Source organism: Macrobrachium rosenbergii, chromosome 42, assembly GCF_040412425.1.
Source record: "Macrobrachium rosenbergii isolate ZJJX-2024 chromosome 42, ASM4041242v1, whole genome shotgun sequence".
NCBI classification, from domain to species: domain Eukaryota; kingdom Metazoa; phylum Arthropoda; class Malacostraca; order Decapoda; family Palaemonidae; genus Macrobrachium; species Macrobrachium rosenbergii.
Genome location: NC_089782.1, coordinates 36,716,697 through 36,741,321, shown reverse-complemented (window position 1 = coordinate 36,741,321; position 24,625 = coordinate 36,716,697). Strand labels below are relative to the sequence as shown.

Below are 24,625 nucleotides of genomic sequence, written 5' to 3'. Positions count from 1 at the left end.
TGTTTCTTTGGTAAACAAAGAAATTGATTAGTACTGGCTTATGATCGTCTCATTTAATGGTTGCATTTCTGCTTAGGTCTAACTCTTTTTTTTTTTTTTTTTTTTAATGTTTTGGTTTGGATCGCTGAGCTGACGGTCCTAATTTAAGGTTTTCCTTCTAATACCAATTTTATCACAATTTCCTATTATTTCAGTATTCATATTCATAACTACCAATAGAGTTGCTCCCCTAAGTTTAATTTTTCAGACATTGAAAGTTAGGTCTAGTATTCCCTGCGCCTAATTGTGAGTTCTCGCTCATATGATATGAACACAATTTATACCACTTGTCACAATTCCCGTTTAGTTCAGTATTCATCTTTATAACTACGATTATCGGTAGAGTTATACCTGTAAGTTTAATGTCCAGATATTGAAAGTTAGGTCTAGTATTCTGCTCACCCAGTTGTAAGCTCTCTCTCTCTCGTGGTGTAAACACAATTGCCTCCTTATTTGCACGAAGGCCACCGAATACTACCTCTCTGTCCTCCGCGAGGCCATCGGGAACGATTACTTTCGCCACCTGTTCGACCTGTACCCTGGCTCAGCTCTGTCGATCATGATCGACACGACGGGTTCCATGACGCAAGAAATCAAGGCGGTCAAAGCAGAGTCCAAGCTGATTGTGGAGAGAACGCACCCGGCGTTTTACGTCCTCACTCCGTACAAGGATCCAGGTATAGAATGCGAATCTCTCTCTCTCTCTCTCTCTCTCTCTCTCTCTCTCTCTCTCTAACGTGCGTGGTTTATATTATGTGTATTGGCTCTACAAAATGCTGCAAATTGTTTTGTTCGATTTCATCTGTCATGCTAGCAATGGCTGCTAGTCATCCTAGTAAGAACACTGCTATTGGTCTACTGTTTTTAGATTTTACACACCAATAAACACTGACGACAAATACAGAATGCTATAAACTCAAAGGTCCTACAAAGAAGGAATCTAGAACGCTAAATAATGAGACAAAGATAGAAAAGAGTTTCTGAAATTGTGTTTTGTTCTGCAGCGTTTGTAAAACTTAGAGGAAATTTAAGACTAACAAATATATATCCACACACCTGTAATTAATGGAAGACGGAGGAAGAAATGCAATATTACAAAAGAAAGACGAAATAACAACTCAATACTAACGAAATGTAACTGACATTTTTATCAGGTCTTGGTCCAGTCACTGCCACCTCAGAAGCAGACATCTTCTTGGCAGACCTGAACAAGCTGGACGCTTACGGTGGCTGCTGCTGTACAGAAGAGAACTTCTGGGCGGCTCTGGAACTTGCTCTGGTGAATACTCCAGACTATTCCAGCGTGTTTTGCTTCACAGACGCTGGAGGCAACGACAAGCAACTCATGGAAGGGAGTATTGCCCTGGCAACTGCCAAGCATTGCCAGGTAAGCAGCTCTGATCTGATCGACTTCTCTGTGTCTATTGCTAAAGTTTCTTCATTTCAGATTTGGTTCTGGTGTATGTTAGGTTTGAGAACATTGTTTATAAATAGATTGGTCTTCTTTAATATTATTTGTTGATATAGTAATAAAGTAAGCCATCTTGTTGGTATTTCAAATGTTGAAGAATAGGAACTGTGTTGATACTATCTAAGGCATAATTCCATTAGGTAACATAACCAGTGGAAAATGGCTTGGTAAAAAAAAAATGAAAAAGCTAAAAAGTGCCTCAGAGAAGGTCATAAGATGCCCTTAGGTGACTAGTGCCGTAAGTGCACCTCACGTGGTGCACTGTAGGCATTACTGTGTTTGCATCTTCCCCTTTGGCCCCTTGCTTCATCCAATTTTCAGCCTTTTACTTTGTCTCTATTTCTGCTTCCCACCTCTAACGGTCACTTATCAGTACAACTGGGGGCCTTCTGACAGTTCCATCTTTAGATCCTTGTACTAAATCTCCTTTATTTTCTGGATATCTTTATGTAATCCTCTAGTCACCCCAACTCCCTCTTTTCACTGTCTTTTGCACTAGATGGCTGAAAGTGCCCCAGAGCTTGGCTTGGCAGCCTAAATTTCATAAAAAATCAAATCAAAGGTCAGACCCTCGTGGAATATTTGTCGCCTATAAACACACATGCTTTTGTATTAAAACAGTATTTTGTACCTAAAGTTCAATTAAACACATAGAACGTTTTATATAACTGAAACTACAAAGGAAAAACCAGTATCTCACAATGGCCATCACATCAACAAGAACATAAATGATCGACTCTCTAGAGATGCAGATCTGTGGCCTCACAGCGATTTCAAGTTCTCTGTAATCATCCACACAGTAACAGAGAATATCTGAACCACAGTCTAGTGGTTTATTTTCGTTGATTTACTTTTATATTCGATCACTGGAAACGCATCCTGACATTTCCCACCTCCAGGTAACCGTCATCTACAGCTTTGACCAGACCAAACAAGTCTCCGGCGAGGCTTCGAAGGACATCTCCTGCCCTGAGGACAAGTACATCCTGAGCGGCGTGGATGAATACAAGAGACTGGCGGCTGAGACTGGAGGACTCTTCATCGAAATTGACAAATTCGACATCGACGAGATCATAGGAATTCTGGAGGACGTCGTGGAGGAAAGTACGGTATGTGGATGTTTTAGTTTTCTGTAAAAGAAAACTGTTGTGCCGGCTTTGTCTGGCCGTCCGCCCTCAGATCTTGAAAACTACTGAGGGTAGAGGGTTGCAAATTGGTATGTTGATCATCCACACTCCAATCATCACACATACCAAATTGCAGCCCTCTAGCCCCAGTAGTTTTTATTTTAATTAAGGTTGAAGTTAGCCATAATCGTGCATCTGGCAACGATATGGGACAGGCCACCACCGGGCTGTGGTTAAAGATTCACGGGCCGCGGCTCATACAGCATTATACCGAGACCACCGAAAGATTGGTCTATTTGCGGTGGCCTTGATTATACGCCGTACAGGAAACTCCATTGCGCCGAAGAAACTTCGGCGCTTTTTTTATTAGTTGTGCATGATGTCACTGGTTCTGAAATCGACCATTTTATTTATTGTTTATGTTCTAGGCTTTCTTAGAGCAAGATTTAGATGCAGGACGAATGAGCATCTGATAATCACAGAACACTGGCGTTGCTTCTAATGGTTTAAAATATAATACAACTTGATCTAACTTTATACAAGGATCCCTACCATCGTTAAGGAGAAACGACCTTTAAAGACAGATTCTCATGTGGAAATGATTCACAATGACCATTTTAGAAACGCTCTTTGGATGAAATAACATAGAATACTGTATGTGCAGAACAGGCGCGCAAAACACAATCTTCATTTGCGATCCCGTTTGTTCGTATCTCTGAATGTTTGTGTAAGTTGAATGTTCGTAAGTAGGGCGGTGTCTGTATGTTGCAATTCCCCTATGCAGTTATCTGTAAGTATTTATATTCTGAATTAATATTTGAGTACCGTATCAGCCCTGATGCATGAATTTTGTCTAGTAATCAGTAGGTTGGAAAAGGTATTTGTATAATATACCACAGGCAATACCATTCGCTATAAAGCAGTGGTTCTCAAACTGGGGGTTAGCTACCCCGTGGGGGTAATGAAACCATTTCTTCGGGAAACGAGACACTTTAATTCCAATTTGTAATAAAAGGGACAGTGCTTTCATTTTAATTTTTTGTCAGAGGAATCATGTCTAAAATCTAAATTCTTTATTTCTCAAGACTTGAGTAAAAGTAACATTAATTTCTGACATATAAAATGCATTAGAAACTAAGCTTTCTAATATTTTTCTTTCCTTTGTATTGTAACTTCAGATAACTGAACAGGAGTGGGTTAGGGGTAATGGTGATCCACCACACCACTGCCGTGGGTGACGATACGTTGTGCTGTACTTGATGTAAATGTTTGCACATTGAGTTGTTTCTCTCTCCTACCCCCGCAGGTCGCCATCAGAATGCGAGACGAGGTCACGGGTTCTCAGGAGATTAATTTCCCCGTCGACGATTCGGTGGATTATTTCCAGGTCGTCATCGCCGGGGAAATAAGTTCTTCTACTCTCACGGACGGAGGTCAGTTGGTATCAATCTTCTTTCCCCGTATGGGGGCAGTGCCGTCAGTGCACCTCACGCGGTGCACTGTAGGCATACTGAAGGTTCTTTGCAGCTGCAACCCCTTTCGTTCGTTTTACTGTACCTCCTTTCATATTCTCTTTCTTCCATCTGACTTTCCACCTTCTCTAACAATTGATTCATAGTGCAACTGCTTTTAGGTTTTCCTCCTGTTGCACCTTTCAAACCTTTTACTGTCAGTTTCCGTTTCAGCGCTGAATGACCTCATAGGTCCCAGTGCTTGGCCTTTGGCCTAAATTCTATATTCATTTCAATTCGATATCAGTCTTCTTAAAAGTGCCAATGACAGTAGGATTGATTGATTGATTTGATGAAATTCATGCTGTCCAGCCAAGCGCCGGGGCGCTTTCGGCCACCCAGCGCTTAAGACAGTGAAAAGAGGGAGTTAGAGTGGCTGGACAGCAGGATAAAGAGATGGAGTACGGTGAGCTAAAGTTGGAACTGGGAGAAAACCCCACAATTGCAATAAGAAGTAATAAGTTAGAGAGGATGAACAGCAAGACTGAAGAAAGGAAAAGGGAATACGGTTAAAGTTAAAAGCTAAAATTTGGGTGCAGCTGTTTTTATAGTGGCCGAAGGGACGCCACAAACGCCCTTTAGTAGCGCCTACAGTGCGCCACGCCAGATGCGCTGACGGCACTACCCCACCGTACGAGGAGGATAGTGGGACGGACGACCTAATGTCTATATATCTATATATACAGTATTTGTATATATATATATATATATATATATATATATATATATATATATATATATATATATATATATATATATATATATACCTACCTAGCTTATGTCGACTGTTAGCCAAACGAACACCGCGGACTGGAAGACGTCACGCACACAGTTCGGTGGCTACTCTAACAAACCAGAAATCGTATTCGCACCGATAACAAAAAAAAAAAAAAAAAAATAGATAAAAAAATAGATACACAAATTTCAACAACAGACCTCCGGCCGCCCATCGTCTGTACGTAAGCGTGGGCGCTCAGGCGTGCGAAATTTGCTTCAATTAGACAACCGAAAGTCCTTTTCGCAATTCTTTTGTTGTCGTGGTTTTTTTTCGGGAGCTGAGTTTTTCCTGAAAAAAAAAATTCCCCCAAAAAAATTCTAAAAAAAAAAAAGAGAAAATGCGTGGGTTCAATTTTTCAAAAAAAATATTCCCCAAAAAATTTTAAAAAAAAAAAAATCCTAAAAAAGAAAAAAAGGCGTGGGTACAATTTAAAAAAAATATCCTTAAAAAATTTCTAAAAAATCCTCCCCAAAAAGAGAAAAGTCGTGGGTTCAATAAAAAAAAATTAAACATTTAAAAAAAATCACAAAAAATTTTTTAAAAATTCCTAAAATAAATTTGATTTCAAAAAATAAAATCCTGAAAAAAAAACAGAGAAAAGGCGCGCCTGTATATAAAAAAACAAGCGGGACACTACTCAAGGTTTTGCGATACAAATAGGTGCTTTTGAGCAAGCGACTGCCTGACACCAGGCCTTTTAACAGGCAAGCACACTTCAGTAAACCTTTGGGAAACGTAGGCATACGAAAAATTCCAGATGTGGGATGCGGACGGGAATATATGAAGAATTCCAGGAATTGGGAAGAATTCCAGATGTGGGATGCAGACGGGAATATATGAAGAATTCCAGGAATTGGGAAGAATTCCAGAAATAGGATGCGGACGGGAATATATGAAGAGTTCCAGGAATTGGGAAGAATTCCAGAAATGGGATGCGGGCGTGAATATATGAAGAGTTCCAGGAATTGGGAAGAATTCCAGAACCAGCGTAGGGACGTGAATATATGGAGGATTCCAGAAACTGGGCAGAATTCCAGAAATAGAATGGAAAGGTTAATGTGTGAAAAATTCCAGAAATTGGGGAGAATTCCAGGAATTGGGAAGAATTTCGGAAATAGGATAGAAACGTGAATGTATGAAGAATTCCAGAATTGGGAAGAATTCCAGAAATATGATTGGGACGTGAATATATGAAGAATTCCAGAAATTGGGAAGAATTCCATAAATAGGATGGAAATGTGAATATATGAAGAATTCTAGAAAGGGGCGTAAATATATGAATAATTCCCAATATTCGATGGGAACATACATGAAGAATTCCAGATACTGGAAGGGATCATAAATGAACGAAGAATTCCAATTACTGGATAGGAACGTAAATATATGAAAACTTCCGGGAATTAGGTCGTAACGTAAATATAGGAAGGATTCCAGTTGTTGGATGGGAATGTAAAATGTGAGGAATTCCAGATACTGGAAAGGAACATAAATATATGAAGACTTCCAGACATTGGAAGAGATTGTAAATTTATGAAGAATTCCTGAAACTGGTTGCTAAGAGGAAAACCTTAAGAATTCCAGAAATTGGATGCTAAGAGGAAAACATTAAGAATTCCAGAAATTCAAAGCGAACGTAGCTTTACTAAGCTTTCCAGAAATTTGATGGAAACGTAACTATATTAATTCCGGAAAACTTTAGGAAGAAATTGCGCTTAGATCTCCAGAAATTTGATGGACATAAATATTTAAAGAATTGCAGAAATCACATAGAAATGTAAAAATGTGACGATGATGAATTCCACAAGATGGATAGGTTTTATGGAAAATATATAAAAATTCTAGAAATCATAAGGAAATATAGATATGCTAAGAATTCGAGAAATTCTTCGGTCATTAATATATAATGAGTTCCAGAATGCATGGAAGTGAAGATATTGTACGCATTCCAGAAATTACGTGGAAGTGCAAATAATATAAGGAATTCTAAAAATTACATGGAACGTAAATATGTGAGGAATTCCAGAAATTACATGGAAATATAAACATATGTAAAATTCCATAAATTAGCTGGAAACAAATATACTGAGAATTCCAGAATTTATTTGGAAAGAAATATATAAAGGATTCCAGAATTCATTTGGAAACAAATACATACAGAATTCCAGAACTGATTCGGAAACGCAAAATAAATAAAGAGTTCCAGAATTGAATTAGAAACATAAACACATAAGGAATTCCAGAACTGAATTAGAAACATAAATATGTAAAGAATTCCAGAACTGACCTGGAAACACAAATATATAAAGTATTCCAGAACTGACCTGGAAACACAAATATATAAAGTATTCCAGAACTGACCTGGAAACACAAATATATAAAGTATTCCAGAACTGATCTGGAAACACAAATATGCAAAGAATTCCAGAAATCTTTTATGTAAAGGAAACTGTTGCCAGTCTCTGCCAGTTTCAAAAATCAGCTCAGTGACCGCCATCTCACTTCCTTTCCAGACCTTACCTTCGACCTCATGGACAAGGCGTCCCTGGAAGAGCAAGAGGGCGTCCAGGTCGTGAGCCATTCCCCCTCCTTGAAGTCCATCAAGTTTGCCAACTTGACCGTTGGAATGTGGGACTTAGAGGCAAGTAGATTTTCCATTGTGTATGTGTGTCAAAATGTTTTCTTGAGTAAATCTATCTATCTATCTATCTATCTATCTATCTATCTCTCTATCTATCTATTTTATTTATTTATTTATATTTTTTTTATTTAATGTTTTTTTTAGGTCAATGGGGGCACAGCCGAATTCAGTGCTTCAGTCAGTGCCCTGTCGAGCCTTGGGCTGCTGGCCGAGTTTACTGAACTCAATCTACGCCCCCCGAGGCCAGGGTATAAGGTCATCCGAGGTCGACCGCTCATAGGTAAACAGAATGATGAGAGAGAGAGAGAGAGAGAGAGAGAGAGAGAGAGAGAGAGAGAGAGAGAGAGAGAGAGAAAATGGCATTCCAGTAATTTGATTTGCACTGCGCTTTCAAAATACATAATGATTTTCATCATCGTCCCCTCAAAATTTTCTTTTTTTCTTCAAAGTTAGTTTTTCACAGTGAGAAAAAACAACAAAACAATAATAATCCCAGTAATTTTTATCCCTATGTATAAATTTGCTCAAATTAAAAAAAAAAAACCCATGCCTGCTATCTTTTAGCAATGCAATCATTCTAGCAGTAATTAAGTGTTAGTTTTTCAGTCGTATACATTAGTATCACCGGTGAATTTTTTTGGACGGTGCCCGTAGAGAGAAATATATATACTGTATATATATATGTGTGTGTGTATACATGTATTAATTATTTTGAACAGGTGAAATCTATTACGTGGAAGTCACTCTGGTGGGATACGTAGACAGCGCAGTGAGCAAAGTCACATCAATGGAACTCGTTGACGAGGTAAATTTTCTTTTGACGTTTCTTCACGTCAATAAGTATTTGACTGGCTTATCAAAACCTGCAACGAGAAATGAACCTATTGGTTGATTGGTTTATCTGACTGGCGCCGTGATATAAATGCAAAATTAATAAATCTTTGTGTGTCAAGTCACAATCTTAGGACTCTTCTCATGCTAGATCAGTGATTCGTCTTTTTATTAAGTTTTGGGATTATTTGTTTCGAAGTATCTTTTGATATGAAAATGAACTGCTGTTTTTAATTTCATTTATTTTATTTATTTTATTATCTGTCCATCTTTGTGTACATCTGTCAATGTACATATATATATATATATATATATGTATGTATATATGTATGTATGTATGTATGTATGTACCAAGAATGTATTATTAAGTCTAGCTGTCTCTCTCTCTCTCTCTCTCTCTCTCTCTCTCTCTCTCTCTCTCTCTCTCTCCTCTCTCTCTCTCTCTCTCTCTCTCTCTCTCTCTCTCTCTCTCTCTCTCTCTCTCTCTCTCTGTACAACGTACTATTCCTCTCACTGCAATCATTCCAGCAAGGAAGTCTGCTGTCCCACGTGGATTACCTCGATGAAGTGGATGACCATTTCTTCATCCGTTCTGAGGCGCTGCCTGCAAAACCCTTCTACATCCAGGTAGACGGATTTCTGGAAACAGGTCAGTTGGGACTAAGTAAATCTTCCATTTTAGTTTAAAGAAAATGGACAAATGTTATAATAAAAGTATGTTAAAAATAATAACACTATTTCAAGTTTTAATAACAATGACTAAATAAAAAAAAGGTTACCCTCTACCCGGTGAGAATTAAAAGAAAAAATTAACTTTGATGAAGATACGTAAACATTAGAGCCAGTTGCGTCTAGACTCAAGCCAGACATTTTTAAATGTACTGGTGATGCTCCTAGACTCATAATACTTACCCGCTGTCTCTGTAAAACAATTCTTTCTCTTCCCCCTTTCATTCACTTGCGAATTCTCCTTTCCTACCCTTCCATATCCTTTCCTTTTGCAAATCAAACTTTGCAGCGTCTGCGAAGACGTTGCCAATCTCCCAAGACGAGAAAACTGTAGACTAATCTTTGAGTGATCCCAGATTTCTAAGTCAAGATTTTCCTTCCATTTGTGCTCTTGTGTTTCCTCTCCACCCTTTGGTGCCTTCCTTCCTTCCCTCCTTCTTTCTACGTTTTTACTTTTCCTGAAAAGAAAACTGTTGTGCGGGCTGTGTCCGTCTGTCCGCACATTTTTCTGTCCGCGCTTTTCCTGTCCGCCCTCAGAATTTAAAAACTACTGAGCCTAGAGGGCTGCAGATTGGTACGTTGATCATCCATCCTCCAATCATCAAACATACCAAATTCCAGCCCTCTAGCCTAAGTACTTATTATTTTATTTAAGGTTAAAGTTAGCCATAATCGTGCCTCTGGTGACGATATAGGCTCACACAGCATTGGACCGAGACCACCGAAAGATAGACCTATTTTCGGCGGCCTTGATTATACGATGTAGCAGCTGTAAGAAAACTCGATTGCGCCGAATTTTTAACTTGTTATTCCTTTTCACTCCGTCAAGGGACTCCCTTCAGTCGCATCTGCCCCACGATGGTGGTCCCAGTGAGGTGCTCGGTCGAACTCCTGCTGGAGAACTCGACCTTGGCTGCTAAGGCGGGAGAGACAGCCTCGGCCTATTTCCGGGCGACCAACTACGGACCAGCGGCTGATTTCAGGTTCTACGCTCGCGATCAGCAGATGTACATAACACAGTGGACTCCTAGGAAGTACGTATGATGTAATAGAACAGTTATGTATGACGGAGACATGTCACATAAAAAAATAAATGTAGGATTGAGTATGTGAATATGCTGTTTGATTATATTATACTGTATACACTTATACAGTCTATGTTCAAGAACTGGAAATGTCTAAACACACACACACACACACACACACACACACACATATATATATATATATATATATATATATATATATATATATATATATATATATATATATATATATATATATATATATATATATATATATATATAATTTTTCAGTCAAAAACGTTGCCATCTACTTTCCTAGGTTTACAAAGTAATGTTAGGCCTACAATTTCCAAACTGTCTCCTTGTGCAAAAGAAAAGTTATTTTTTTGTTGCTAAACCATTCCTATGGAACATTTTCCTTATCCAGGCATACTTTACATACTCTGGTCAGCCACTCAAGTAATTATACTATAGCCGACATACCACAACATTTCTGTTGTATAATTCCATCATGGACACTTTCCAATCTTAGTCTATATATCCCTCATATCGCAGAGAGTTTCTCTCTTGTATTCTCTCTTTTTATTCTCTGAATTCAGTAAATCTTTAAAATATTAGTTCCTCAATTTTAGGGCCTAGCTTATCTTTATTCGTAAATATAGAGCAAATAATCATAGTTTTCTCTCAAGTCCCCGAAAGTAGTGATTGTGCATGACCCGGAAAAAACAGAGAGAGAGAGAGAGAGAGAGAGAGAGAGTTGATGAGACACGTTAAAATAGCAGCCTATATTATTGTCAGGGTGTTTTTGCAAATTGCTTCCTTCATAACCAACCATAGGTCTACCAAAGGAGCCAAGCCAGTGGCTTCGAACACTTGACCGAAGCAACTGAATCTTTTGTGTTCGGTAATCAAGTTTCCTCGCTTCGTTTTTTGTCCATAGAAGTATTTAAAGTCACTTTAATGGGCATAAAACAAAAGCAAATAGATTTTTTTGTGATGTTCTTTCGATCACTCCCATTCTGAAGATTTTTTTTAGCCAACTATAGGTCTACCAGATGAGCCAAGGGGCTTCGAACGCTTGACCGAAGTAGTTGAATCTTTTGAATTCAACGGTCGAGTTTACTCACTTCTTATTTCGTCACTTCAACGGCTATAAAAGAAAAGAAAACAGATTCTTCTGATGTCCCTTCGATCACTCCATTGTGCGTTACATTCTGAAGTTTTATTTTTTGTGTATGTGTTTTTTTAGGATAATCTCTTAAGCCTTCGCTGGGATCTCGAATCCCAACGCTTTACCGAGATTGTCCTTGCTGGGTGTTAGAGAGATTTCAGTATTAGCTGACAGCAGTTCATTTCCTTTAAACAATGTGAAGGGAGAGGACGCTCTCACTCTCTCTCTCTCTCATGTTTACGACCTTAGAACATCTTTCCCTAATTAACAGTCGCTTTATGTGAGCCCTGCCCCACCCCCCACCCCATCTCTCTCTCATACACACACACACACACACACACACACACAGTGTGTGGTAAGAAGCCTATTGATTTTCAAAAGGTATTTGTACAGCTATATTTATACAGTTACTAACCTGATTGTAGTTCTACATCCATAATATTAAATTAAATATTAAATATTAGTAGTCGGTAATTCTAAAGAAAAACTTCGTATCCTTCTATATTCAGTCTTTTCAAATGATCAAAACATCAGCGTAATTCAATATTTACCTTTTAATGTTTTCCTTATTTTTAACAAGGGATAATGCCGTCAGTGCACCTCATGCGGTGCACTGTAGTCATTACTTAAGGTTCTTTGCAGCGTGCCTTCTTAGGCCCCTAGCTGCAACCCCTTTCATTCCTTTTTACTGTACCTCCTTTCATATTCTCTTTCTTCCATCTTACTTCTCTCAAACCTCTCCTGACAATTGATTCATAGTGCAACTGCTTTGAGGTTTTCCTCCTGTTACACCTTTCAAACTTTTTACTGTTAATTTGCGTTTCAGCGCTGAATGACCTCGTAGATTCCTGTGCTTGGCCCTTGGCCTAAATTCTATATTCAGTTCAATTTAATTCTGAAACTTTTATTTTTAGGAAGTTTTTCTGCGTCTTGAGAAAGGAACCTTTCGAGATTAAAACTCAACAGAAAACAGTATTTAATCTCAAACTCGTCTTTTCAACTAAAACATTAACTCAACTTTTATTTTCACTTATAAAAACAGTACAATTACAGATATGTTGTTAAAATGTTCCTTTCACCTGAAAATTAACATAATTCACTGTATCGTCTTTTTTTTTTTTTTCCCTTCTTCACCTTAAAGATGATTTAATTCAAGACATGTTTTAACGTTTTCATATATACTTCTATAATTAACTATAGTCTAAGAATTATTCCTTGGCTTTTCCTTCAGTGAAAAACGATCACAATTCAAGATTTTTTGTTAATATTTGACTTAACTTCGAAATCTAAAACGATTCAAGACTTATCTTTTAAATATTCCCCTTTACTTCTAAAATTAGCGTCATTTAATATATGTTTTAACATTTCCATACCTTTAAAATTTAATATAATTCATAATTTATTCCAAAACTTTTCCTTCAGTTAAAAACTAACAAGTTCAATATTTTTTTTTAATATTTGACTTTACTTTCAAAACTAACATGATTCAATACATATCTTTTAAATATTTCCTTTTACTTCTAAAATTAGCATCAAAACTATCGCATATTTTTGTTAATATTTAACTTAATTTTAAAGATAACGCGATGTAAGACATTTTTCTTAAGCATTTCCATTTATCTATAAAATCAGTATCAGAGTTATCTCATTCCAAGACTTATTGTTCTTCGAATCTTCCATTCCTATTTTCTTAAACATTTCCCTTTATCTCTAAAATTAGCATCAGAATTATCTCATTCCAAGACTTCTTATCCTTCGGCTCTTCCATTCCTTTACGCTGACCAGATCGACGCTGGAGGCCTCTGGCGGATACGTCGACATCGCCGTGACTTTCAGAGTACCGTCGAACGCCGTCCCGGGTACCGTCAGCACCGTAACCGTCACGGCTTCGTCGGAAGTGGACGTCGAAAACGTGAATTCGGCCATCACGTATTTCACCGTGTTGCCCGAGGTACAGATTTTAAGTAGGGAGTTCTCTCTCTCTCTCTCTCTCTCTCTCTCTCTCTCTCTCTCTCTCTCTCTCTCCATAAGTTTGTGGGGAAAATTTAAACTAATTTTTTCTCTCTGTTACATTAGGTGAGATTGAAATGACATTTCACCATTTTACCACATTACCCGGAGGTGGGATTAATAATAATAATAATAATAATAATAATAATAATAATAATAATAATAATAATAATAATAATAATAATAATAATAAAATTCTCCACATGACTTGAGGTCAGATTATGTACATTCCCACCGTTGTGGCTAGAGGTAGGATTATTATTATTATTATTATTATAATTATTATTTGTTGAAAGGAATACAATTTGTATAACCATTCTTATCAACGAAGTTTGTCTCAAAGTGGATCTTCTTCCAAGATATTATTATTATTATTATTATTATTATTATTATTATTATTATTATTATTATTATTATTATTATTATTATTCAGAAGATGAACACTATTCATATGCAAAAACCCCGCAGGTGCCTCTGACTTGAAATTCAAGCTTCCAAAGAATATGGTGTTCATTAGAAAGTGACAGTAGGCAGTACGACATGAATAAAGTCCAGTACTAAAGAAAAGGTTACCAGCCTGCCAGACGTAAAAACACCTTGATATCAACAGCATGTCGTAATCTTCTTCTGTAATTTTAGCCTGTCCGTCATAAAAAATACCTCTACAACAACAATATGTCTAAATTGTTTCTGTATTTTTATTACAGGAGACAGACTACGAATCCCCAGTTTGCACAAGTAACGACGAACCGGACTGCACAGGATTTGACACAGAGGCAGTCTGTGAGAACAAGAACTGGACTGTTACGGCTATCTTGCAAGACACAAAATCAGGTGGGGGTGCACAAATATAATACAGAGAGAGAGAGAGAGAGAGAGAGAGAGAGAGAGAGAGAGAGAGAGCACAAAACTCTAGGTCTATCGGTCTAGCTTAAAGAAAGACAGTATGATGGCTGCTCAGACAACTGATAAAATGGATGAAAGGATATAAACATGAATTAAAATTCCGTGCATACTCATGATCATTCTGTTTTATCCTTACTTTAAAAAATTATCATTATATGTACTAGTTGGAGTCCTAGACTTATCACATCAACAAAATGCTTTTTCAATACCGGAGTCACTGTTTCTGTTCTGTCCTGCTTAATTCAGTTTATTTTCATTTGGCAAAAGAGGATTTAGTCTAGTTAACATTACTAAAGTTTTTTCTTACTATTTTTTAGTTTTCGAAGGAACAGCCCTCACATTGTAGATACTTAATTCATTGTGTTACAAATTGTAGTACTATAACATTCCTCAAACTCGTACCATGCCCAGGCTTGTCCCGAATCTCCTCGACGCCCTCGGAGATTCTGACAGTCGACGAGTTTCCAGAGGGCACAAAGGACCCCGTAACGGCCACTCTCCTGAACACCTGCTGCGTTACGGAGGCTGTAATCCTAGGCGTCGACGGGCAAGGAAACGTAGGCCGGTGTGAATGGAATATATCAAGTACAGGAGGTAATAGTACTACTTTCTTAGTCCACTTATGCTCTTTTATCAGCAACATTACTCGAGCCCATTACCAGAGGCATTATTTTTAGGATATATTATCAGAAACATTACTGATGATAACTTATTTATTTGTACACGTGCTCTTTTTAGAAGACTCGACACTCCCGTCATCCAGATCTTAACGAAATGCTCTTCAGAATTTTTCGTTGTCATTTGAACAGCACAAATCCAAGTACCATTTCTAACCTTTCTGGGTGTTGAGGGAAAGCTAAACGTTAACCCAAAATCATTCTGAAGAGAGAGAAATAAAAGATATACGTTACAAAAGTTGAAAACTATTATAGAGGCATTTTGAGGGCTAATCTCTCACACTCATTTTCTCACAGGTGGCGCTGTTCTCGATTTCGTGGTGGTGTCAGTAGGCGAGACTTGGGCCTACCTGAAATGGACAGTCAGTGACGTCAGGGAAGACCTTAGCAAGTACACAATTATCGTCAATGACGATTTCAGCACTGATGTGAGTATGATGTTCATTGTTATCATTATTATCCGTGTAAACGACACAACACGGAATTCTTGGAGTTCAAATAAAAGAAACGCAGTGAATTGATATTAACAAATGATTTTCTGTTTAGCTGGGTGACAGTAACACAGAGTAAAAATAATCGTTTGATATCAAATTGTTCCTTCAAGTTATGAATATTATTTGTTGGACACACTTCACTAATTTGGTCTAAGTGATCACTAACCCAAAACTGTTTTGCAAGTGTTTTTCGTTAATTTGGTGCAGATGATCATTACTCAGTGGATATTCTGCAAATATTCGTCATTAACTTGGCACGGTGATCTTGAAACCACAAGTCTTCTTAGAATGCACTGATCAGGTACAAAAGACCTCTAAGAATGCTTTCTGAATTCTCTTTACTGATTTGGCGCAAATGATCTATGGACCTCGAATAGTTAGCACGTGCTCAGAGAAATTCTCTTAATTGACAACGAAATACATTTGCCCCTAGCTGCAACCCCTTTCATTGCTTTTACTGTCCTTCCATTCATATTCCCTTTCTTCCATCTTGCTATCCACCCTCTCCTAACAATTGTTTCACAGTGCAACTGCTTTGAGGTTTTCCTCCTGTTACGCCTTTCAGACCTTTTTGCTGTCAGTTTCCCTTTCAGCGCTGATTGACCTCATATGTCCCAGCGCTAGGCCTTTGGCCTAAATCATGTATTCCGTATTATACCATGAAACACCTGTGGACATAACCCCCTAATATACAGTTACTTATCTAATAAATCAATCCATCCACTGAACTACTGTGAAGCCTTAGTCTCTGCAGAATACTTTGAGTAAAGTAACCACCTACTTAATTACATTCAGTAGTTAAATACTTCCTTTTCCTTCAAATTCCAGTCACGCTGCCACGAGAAGACCTGCTTCTACAACATGACCTACCTTGACCCCTGCACTCGTTATCAGTTCCAGCTGAATCCTTACTTTGTGAGTGGCATAGGGCCGAACTACTTCACCCAGGCTACCACTCTGCCTTCAGGTGAGTGGTCGTGCTGATATTCTTCATAAAATGTAATCCTTTTCCTTTATCGCTGACAGGCTGACAGCAAATATCTACAATATCTACAGCTAATATCAATGACCCCGTTAACTGTACCAAACCAAACCTAGTTAATTTACCTATATATATATATATATATATATATATATATATATATAATGGTGTGTGTGTCTTATATATATAGTTTATATACATATTGAATTACCTAACAAAATCTTAACATTACCTAAACAAACCTAAAATAATTAGTTGACCTGTTGCTAAAACTAACCAAGATTACCTGGCAACAATGTACTGGCAGGTGTCAGCCCTCCAGTCAACCCAGCAACGGACTACACGTCCCAGACGTCGATGACCATCTCTTGGGAAGGCACCATGGACAACGCCTGTCTCCTGGGATATAAGGTAATACCTTCTGTTGATTTTTATTTAAAACTAACTTCATTATTGTTTTCTCTTTATATAGTGAGGGGGAAAGTTAACAAACTCAGCGCAGTTGATTTCATACCAAATTATTAATTAACGTCTAATCTAGTTTTAAAAGTCGTTTTCTTTCATAAAATTAAAACTATATACACAGAAAACGTAAATAATTTGATGGGTAACAAAAATATTGATGTCTCCCGTGACTCTGTTACGGAATTTACGGTGGAGGAAGTGTTGAGGTCTGCAGAAGCACTCTTATAGTAAATGGTAATTTTCCCAAAACAATTCTACCCTTCATAGTACTAGAGCTGTCTGTCTGTCACCTCTCGTCTCTGATATTCCCTGAGCTGTCTCCGTACCGTTTGTTTTCTTCAAACCTATCTTGTTTACCTGTCTATTTGTCAGTGTTACTCCCTTGTATTCCTACAGCTGTCTGATATCATAGTCTCACATTTTCCTAACTGTCTGTCTGTCGGCGTTATAACCCCTCATACTCAAAGGGTATGTCTGTCTGGCAGCCCAATGCCCTTATATTTCTAGAGATGTCTTTGCTTCTAATCTCATTTTCCTTACATTCCTAGAGCTTAATTCTCTGTCAACATATTCCCCCTCATATTCCTAGACCTATCTGCCTGCATGTCCGTCAATCTCGTCCCCCGATATATTCCTAAAGCTGACTGTCTGTCAATCTCCTGCACACCTAGTTAGACGTATAGGGAGTTAATTTCGGCAATCGGGCAATGAAACCGGCTGACCCACAATAATCGGCTAATTAAAGGATCATATACATGACAGCGTTATTCGGGACCGGATTGCATTAACGAGGTATTGATAACGCGGAGCACCAGAGATCGACATTACCGTTTTTTTTTTTTTTTTTTTACACAGCCGGGCTCACAACGAAAATAGCACCCACTGTTTTCCGGTACCTGTATGAATATTAGAATCGTATCTATGTACATTCGATATATGGGGTTTGGTAACATCGAGAACTTGTTTATATCTTCATAAATAGTGAAGCCGTTCCGCGAAAAACAATGAAAGAGTCTGATATAGGCCTATCATCACCATCACTAAAATAGGTTCGACTTAAAAGTAACAACATTTAAAACTTTTTTGCTCCTCTTTTTTTATAGTATACTAGTCATATTTCAAAGAAAGGTAAGGAGCGATTTAAGCATCCCATCCTTTCAGTTATAGCTTGTTGAATGAGCCGGGAGGCGTCTGGCTCATTTAAAGTTCTGTGCATTTAGTAGGCTTATGGTAATGCATGGCGCCCTCATGACTGATCTTTAGAGTTATGCTCCACCTTAGCATTTACAACAAGACCTACAGAATTGGGCTTTAGTTCCCTAAATACACTTTCCCTTCCTTTGTTATTCATCTGTGTTTTTGTGCATTTATTTATCTACTTATTTAATTAATTAGTACTGACCATTAAATAGATTCTAATCCACGTTGATCTTTTTGTTCTTCGCGTTGTAAACGCGTTCGTTCTGAATAATAATAATAATAATAATAATAATAATAATAATAATAATAATAATAATAATAATAATAATAATAATAATGAAGAAGAAGAAGAAGAAGAAGAAGAAGAAGAAGAAGAAGAAGAATTAACCACAGCTCTCTCCACAGATCTGTTACCGTAGATACGACAGTCTTCGTGAACACTGCACCATTTCCAATGCAACGTCCATCCTCTTGAAGCACTTAGAAGCCTGCACCATGTACATGATCACCATCAGAACCTTCACTATCAACGGACTTGTCAGCGAGCCGCTGAAATACACCACGCACACTGACGAAGCTGGTAACGTTCTGTGTTGCGAACTTGCGAATTCGGATAAGTAGGTTACGTCATTTGAACGTTGGCGCTGACTATTGGGTTCTGTGATCTTTTTAGCTGCTCATCACAACAGTATGTAAATGGTATATATGATATAAAATGAACCATTGGAACTTTTCGTAACTCCTTTATGGCTTAAACCTCTGCAATCAAGGAGTAAATTGGGTTACGATATTCTGGAAATCAGATCAGTGAATAATCAGTTCTAATCAGAAATATAAGCACTTTCGATCTCTGTCTAAAAAGGGACGATTCTAACTACTGAATAAGAAGGAGAATGAAACCAAAACAGATCCGTCTGAGGAGAAGAGTTATAAAGTAAAACTGTTTAAAGTTCGGTAGCTCGGCACTTACACGAACAGTGTCGTGTGCCCGCAACTGTGTTTGCGGAGTGAGCGCTTAGGAACCAGGAACCTATATGTTTGCTGTAGATACGTATCATACGTCTTCAACTTATGGTACTTGATCACATTTAATTGTTATAGTAGTATTGAAGTTAGGTAGCTCAGTTATCTTAATTTTCTTTCTATCTCCGTCTTGCTTATCGAAATAATCTATCCAAACAGCTCCTGGTAGACCAGTCAACCTCCACTTGGTCAGCCAGTCGGGTCGCTATTCCGAGATTGCTTGGGAAGATCCACTCGAACACCCGTCTTGTGTAGATAAGTAAGTTGTGATATTTCGTCTGGCATTCTCTTCAGTTCTTTCTTTAATTGTATATTATTTTCGCCTTCGTCATGGACGTCAGTTACGACAGATCTTGAAGACGATTGCTTTTCCCTTATTCATACTTTATTAGGATATTCATCTTCGTTTTTAACTGGAACTATCTTCGGCTTTCTCAGAAAACGTCATTTAAGAAGTACTTAATATAATCTTTATAAATTTCATTCAGTCCAGTTTTGCCCTGCGTTCACTTACTAAATAATCATTACGCGTCCACTATAAAAAAAAAAAAATACACGGCACCACCGCAGTGTTGCCATTCACTCATTCGAAGCGCTCAATGACCTGAGGGTCCCAGTGTACTGGATATGTTCCGAATTTCATACGTCCATTTATACATTCACTCACTCGCCACCTGAGCGTGGTCTTCATTCATTCATTCAAAACCGTATCACCATTCAACACTATAACATTCTTTTCGTATGGAGCCAACTGAATGTCATTCATTCATTTACAGCAGGACAGTGTTACCATTTATTCAGTATAGCAGTCATGTGCTGTCAGTGCACCTCACGCGGTGCACTGTAGGTATTACAGGACTTAAGGTTCTCTGCAGTGTCCCTTCGGCCCCTAGCTGCAACCCCTTTCATTCCTTTCACTGTACCTTCATTCATATTGTCTTTCTTCCATCTTACTTTCCACCCTCTCCTTACAATTGTTTCATCGTGCAACTGCGAGGTTTTTCTCCTCTTATACCTTTATTACTCTTTTTCCCTTTCAGCGCTGAATGACCTCTTAAGGACCCAGCACTTGTCCCTTGGTCTAAATTTTACATTCCAGTTCCAATATAGCAGCAATGTCCAATCTCATTAACACAATATCCTAATTACTTGTCCCAGGTGGATTGTTACCCACAAACCTCTCAACCAGTCAACCGTCAGAGAATCCCTGAGTAATGCAGCCGAGACCAACACCACCTACTTCACGTTCGACGACCTCCTCGGGTGTAATCTCTACGAATACACGGTTTCAGCCGTCTCCCCGTCTGATCTTCCCGGAGGCTCGGCCATGATATACGACGAGACTGAAGAAACCAGTAAGAAATGAGAGAAGAATGTTTGTATGCAAAGAAATTTGGCGGGGCTGCCCAAGAGCGAGAGTCTGTGCCTGCACAAGGTTGGGTTGGTCTAGAATGACAATTTAAAGAAAGTGGTGGGAAATTGCGGAGATCATTTATTGCGTTTTCGATGAAATGTGTACATCCACTTTACATAATAATTTAAAACGATTATTACATTATCTATAGAAGTAGTAGCAGGAACTCCCTTCTAGATAATTTTCAGTCAGAAGCTTGCACATCCTTTTTTTTTTTTTCACTGAAGATATCTACCGTTTCTGACAATAACAACACCCCCTCTGAACCACAAGCGAGAAAGATAAATGAAAAAAAGAAGAGTAAACAAATGAATTACTTGATTACAAAAAAACAAGAATAGATGAATAGATAAATAAGCAAAAATACTATGAGGCTAATTCCCATTTCCAGCTTTTCAGTTCTGTACCAATACCCCAGGAAGTGTATCCGCCCAGACAAGGAATCTACCAATAAAGAAATTCAGTTTCCATTCTTAGGCTACGGCTACACTGGTTCTGCTTTTTATTTTTCATACATTCCCTGTTAAGGGCCTGTAAGCTGCCCAACTTCTTAAACTTTACCTGGTTCCAATTACCCCCTATTATCTTTGTTCTCATTTTCACCTTTATCTTGTTCGCAAATCACTTTTTTTCGCCTTGGTCTAATTTTCTTTCATTTTTGCTTTGTTCCTACTTTCACTTTAATTTACTTCCTCCATTATTCCATCTTTAATTGTAAGAACAAACCCTTTGGGATAATGATAATAACATCTTATTCTTTGCGTATTCCCGCAGGCCCAAGAGAAGTTCAGTCCATAGATACAAAGGCGTTAGGTCCAACGAGCATTGATGCAACGTGGTCCCCTGCTCTAGTCCTAGCTTGCTTCCACCACTATGAAGTCTGCTTGATCAACACACACTCGGCAGCCATAGATTGCTTTGATACGAAGGACACTCAAATGACATTCAAGGTACGAATGAGTTTTCTCACTGAAAATATGAACCATAACGAAATTGTTAAATTGTATTAGGACTTCGTAGTTATGTTTTTGGAGATGAAATTTAAAATGTAGCCTACTTGTGTTTTCTTACTGAAAGTAACAGAGATTGTAATTTATAAACTGTTAGACTTACAGTTCATCCTAATCTTTTAATTTCTATTCAGGATAAACCAAATTAATCTAAAGGGGGCATCAAGTGAACTTTTAGAAATGTCTCAGTTCCTTATCATTCTGTTGTTAACCATTATTACAAAAATTTGTTTTATTTGGGCTTCAGAAACCTTTTTCTTTTCCTGCAGGACCTCGACCCTTGTGTCCAGTATCAGATCTCGGTGACAGCAGCGTCACCAAGCGGTTTCCTGAGCGACAAGAAGGATGCTTTTGCCACCACGAAGGACGTCGGTGAGTTCAGGACAAGACGTTGCTGCCAACGGCTTGAGTGACGTAGATGCGCAGAGGCTGGCGGTAAGCCAGCTTCTGCGCATCTATAGTACAACTGGATAACCTTTCCTTACATCAACCTTGGTTCCTGCTCTCATGATCACGCTCACACATTCTTCTAGAATAGGTATGTAAAAATAGACAATTTGAGGAATCAAGTTTTTATTATTGTTTTTTTTCTCTCTCTCTCTACAGCTACGAGTCCGCCAACAGGATTAGGGGCTAAGAAGGTAGACCCCCATTCGGCGGTCATTGTGTACGGGCCGCCTTTGGAAAATCCTCAGTGTGTCCATGAGTACGACATCAGGCACGTCAACCTTGATGAAATGTTTGCTGGAAGGGTAAGGAGGTCTTTGTAAGATGTTTAGAGGAGTATATGTATTCGTACTTAAAATAAGTCAGACTATGCTTGTCTTCAGTTAATCGGAGTCTTTGTAATGTGTACTTACACGTGTATGTATGTATATATATATATATATATATATATATATATATATATATATATATATATATATATATATATATATATATATATATATATATATCATATATATATACATATATATATACATATTGTTAGTACAACTGCATCTCTAGAGCGTAATTCGAACCTGTACGGGAACTAAGACATAACTTGCCATGCACAGTCAGTATTAATGCATTAATATTAAAGTAAGATTTAGGCCTACTATTTTCAGTTTCAATTATGCTCATCTTGGAAGTCTAAACCCCATTCATAAACTCGTCAAAGGTAAGATCAAACACGTCGAAGATTAGTGAAGAATAACATAGGCCTATTATCTATCAAACCAACAACCTACTCGGATAGAGTACAGTCTAGGACTCTAGGATGTATTTCCAGGCCACTTCCAAACAAGTTCCTCCTGGCGGGAACGCCGAGGAAGTCATCACAGGGCTGGACGCCTGCACAAACTACGGAGTCTACATGTCCGTCGTGACGATCTCCGGCTACGTCAGCGGCGAAGTTGGCACCAACTTCACGACCTCCGTCGCCACTCCGTCGGCCCCACAGGAACTTCAAGTCGAAGGGGCGACGGAGAGGTCGATCAGCTTGCTTTGGTTCGCTCCTCAGGTCAGTAGTGCTTCTGTTACACGCAGTGTGGCACAGTAAATGCTTGGTAAGCAAAATTGTTACACACAACTAAATAGGTTTTAAGATTTTCACTGGCTAGGCCTACTTTTTGAAGCACACAAACATAAATAGCAAATGGTGACGTCACTATCATTTGGGAAGATATATTTTTTCTAAAAATTTCATAACAATCATCTCAATTATAGAAGCAGAAAGAGAAGAGCAGAATATTGTAAAACATTACGGTAACGAGATTTGAATTATTATCCACCATATAGGCCTACCTGCTGGCTGACAAAGAAAAGTCATATATAAATATCAAAAACTGAACACGACTAAACTCAATTAACTGAAAAAAGTTCCTGATTTATCACTAGGTAATATCTTAGATGCAATTAAAGACATTAGTAGGAACTTCTAGACTACGCTCATGCAGCACAGATACTGATAACATTGGTATTTATCGTGGCAAATGTATTTACTCTTATAGACCAACAAAGCCTGCGCAACGTCCTACTACCTAAAGTGGACCAGCGCTGACGATGAAGGAGCAATTACCCTCGATGAACCTACGAAACCATTTGAAATTAAGGTGACAAATTCTTTTATTCCATTGCTAAGGAAAGCCCAACAACTTAACCTAATGGGAATATATGAGACTAATGAAATAATGTTCTAGGTTATGTGAAAAAAATGACCTCCATCTAGATTTATTCAGTTTTATCATCAAGCTTTTCTTGCAGCAAGTTAATATGTCAATTTTTTTCCTTTTTACATCCTATAGAAAACAATTGACGGTCTTCAGGCTTGCACTAAATACTCCTTAACCCTCTCGGCCGTGACAACATCGGGAGAACACAGTGAACCAACCAGGCTAGAAGCATCTACTTTGTGTTGACAGATGAACTTCATAGTTTTCTCCGCTTTTTAGTACTTTTAAAAAAAGAGTATTGTCTTACAGAATAAATGGTAATCTAAGAAGAGGCTGAAAAATCAGCATCACACAATAGGATCTCTGTAACTGACCAAATCTTTCTTAGTTTCTAGTTGGGTGGCTTTCTCTGTCCTAAATACAGATTAAATGGTGAACAAAAGTCAAAGCAGTTTAAGTCAGCGTATCGATAATTTGACTCTGTAATTGAAAGGCACTAATGAAATGATTTTACATGATACAAACATGACCCCAAATAAAAGAACACCCCTTTAGGTTTTATTACAACTTCGTAACGGCATTATTTCATGCAAACATCTGTTGGTGCTAAATACAAACAAAAGAGGTGCTCTTGGTAGATTAGGCTAACTATGATGGCCATCCCAAAGCTATTTGTTTTTCACACAAAAGAAGTATATGATTGGCAGAGTGCTGCTTCCGGACCCCTGGTCACTCTTTTGATAAATGGGAAAATGACACATTTAAAACTTGATTACAGATCCAATCCTGCCTGGTCAATTACTCTGCTCTTTCAGTAGTGTAAATCATTATATGACTATTAGGCACAAACGCCAACAGATTAGATTTAATTAAATGACACCGTCTTACTGTCCAGTATACTTTTTATCAAAGAAAAAGGTTTGATCATATATATGAAAGCTGCAAGAAATAAAGTTTCTTGACAAGTA

At 38.0% G+C, this 24,625-nt stretch overlaps 1 protein-coding gene across 1 annotated transcript in view; it reads left to right on the top strand.

Moving 5' to 3' along the window:
• Window positions 1–24,592, top strand: part of LOC136828266 (uncharacterized) — a 30,795-nt gene extending 6,203 nt beyond the window's left edge. The window contains 24 exon segments of the mRNA XM_067086126.1: window positions 503–716; window positions 1,194–1,426; window positions 2,410–2,619; window positions 3,944–4,070; window positions 7,437–7,564; window positions 7,709–7,844; window positions 8,284–8,369; window positions 8,924–9,044; window positions 9,954–10,158; window positions 13,106–13,271; window positions 14,038–14,164; window positions 14,648–14,830; window positions 15,211–15,341; window positions 16,236–16,374; window positions 16,697–16,800; window positions 18,460–18,634; window positions 19,237–19,336; window positions 20,236–20,432; window positions 21,266–21,441; window positions 21,771–21,873; window positions 22,108–22,253; window positions 22,775–23,005; window positions 23,496–23,597; window positions 23,790–24,592. Coding sequence (XP_066942227.1) covers window positions 503–716; window positions 1,194–1,426; window positions 2,410–2,619; window positions 3,944–4,070; window positions 7,437–7,564; window positions 7,709–7,844; window positions 8,284–8,369; window positions 8,924–9,044; window positions 9,954–10,158; window positions 13,106–13,271; window positions 14,038–14,164; window positions 14,648–14,830; window positions 15,211–15,341; window positions 16,236–16,374; window positions 16,697–16,800; window positions 18,460–18,634; window positions 19,237–19,336; window positions 20,236–20,432; window positions 21,266–21,441; window positions 21,771–21,873; window positions 22,108–22,253; window positions 22,775–23,005; window positions 23,496–23,597; window positions 23,790–23,903 — 3,654 coding nt within the window. The 3' untranslated portion in view covers window positions 23,904–24,592.
• Window positions 24,593–24,625: the final 33 nt, after the last annotated feature.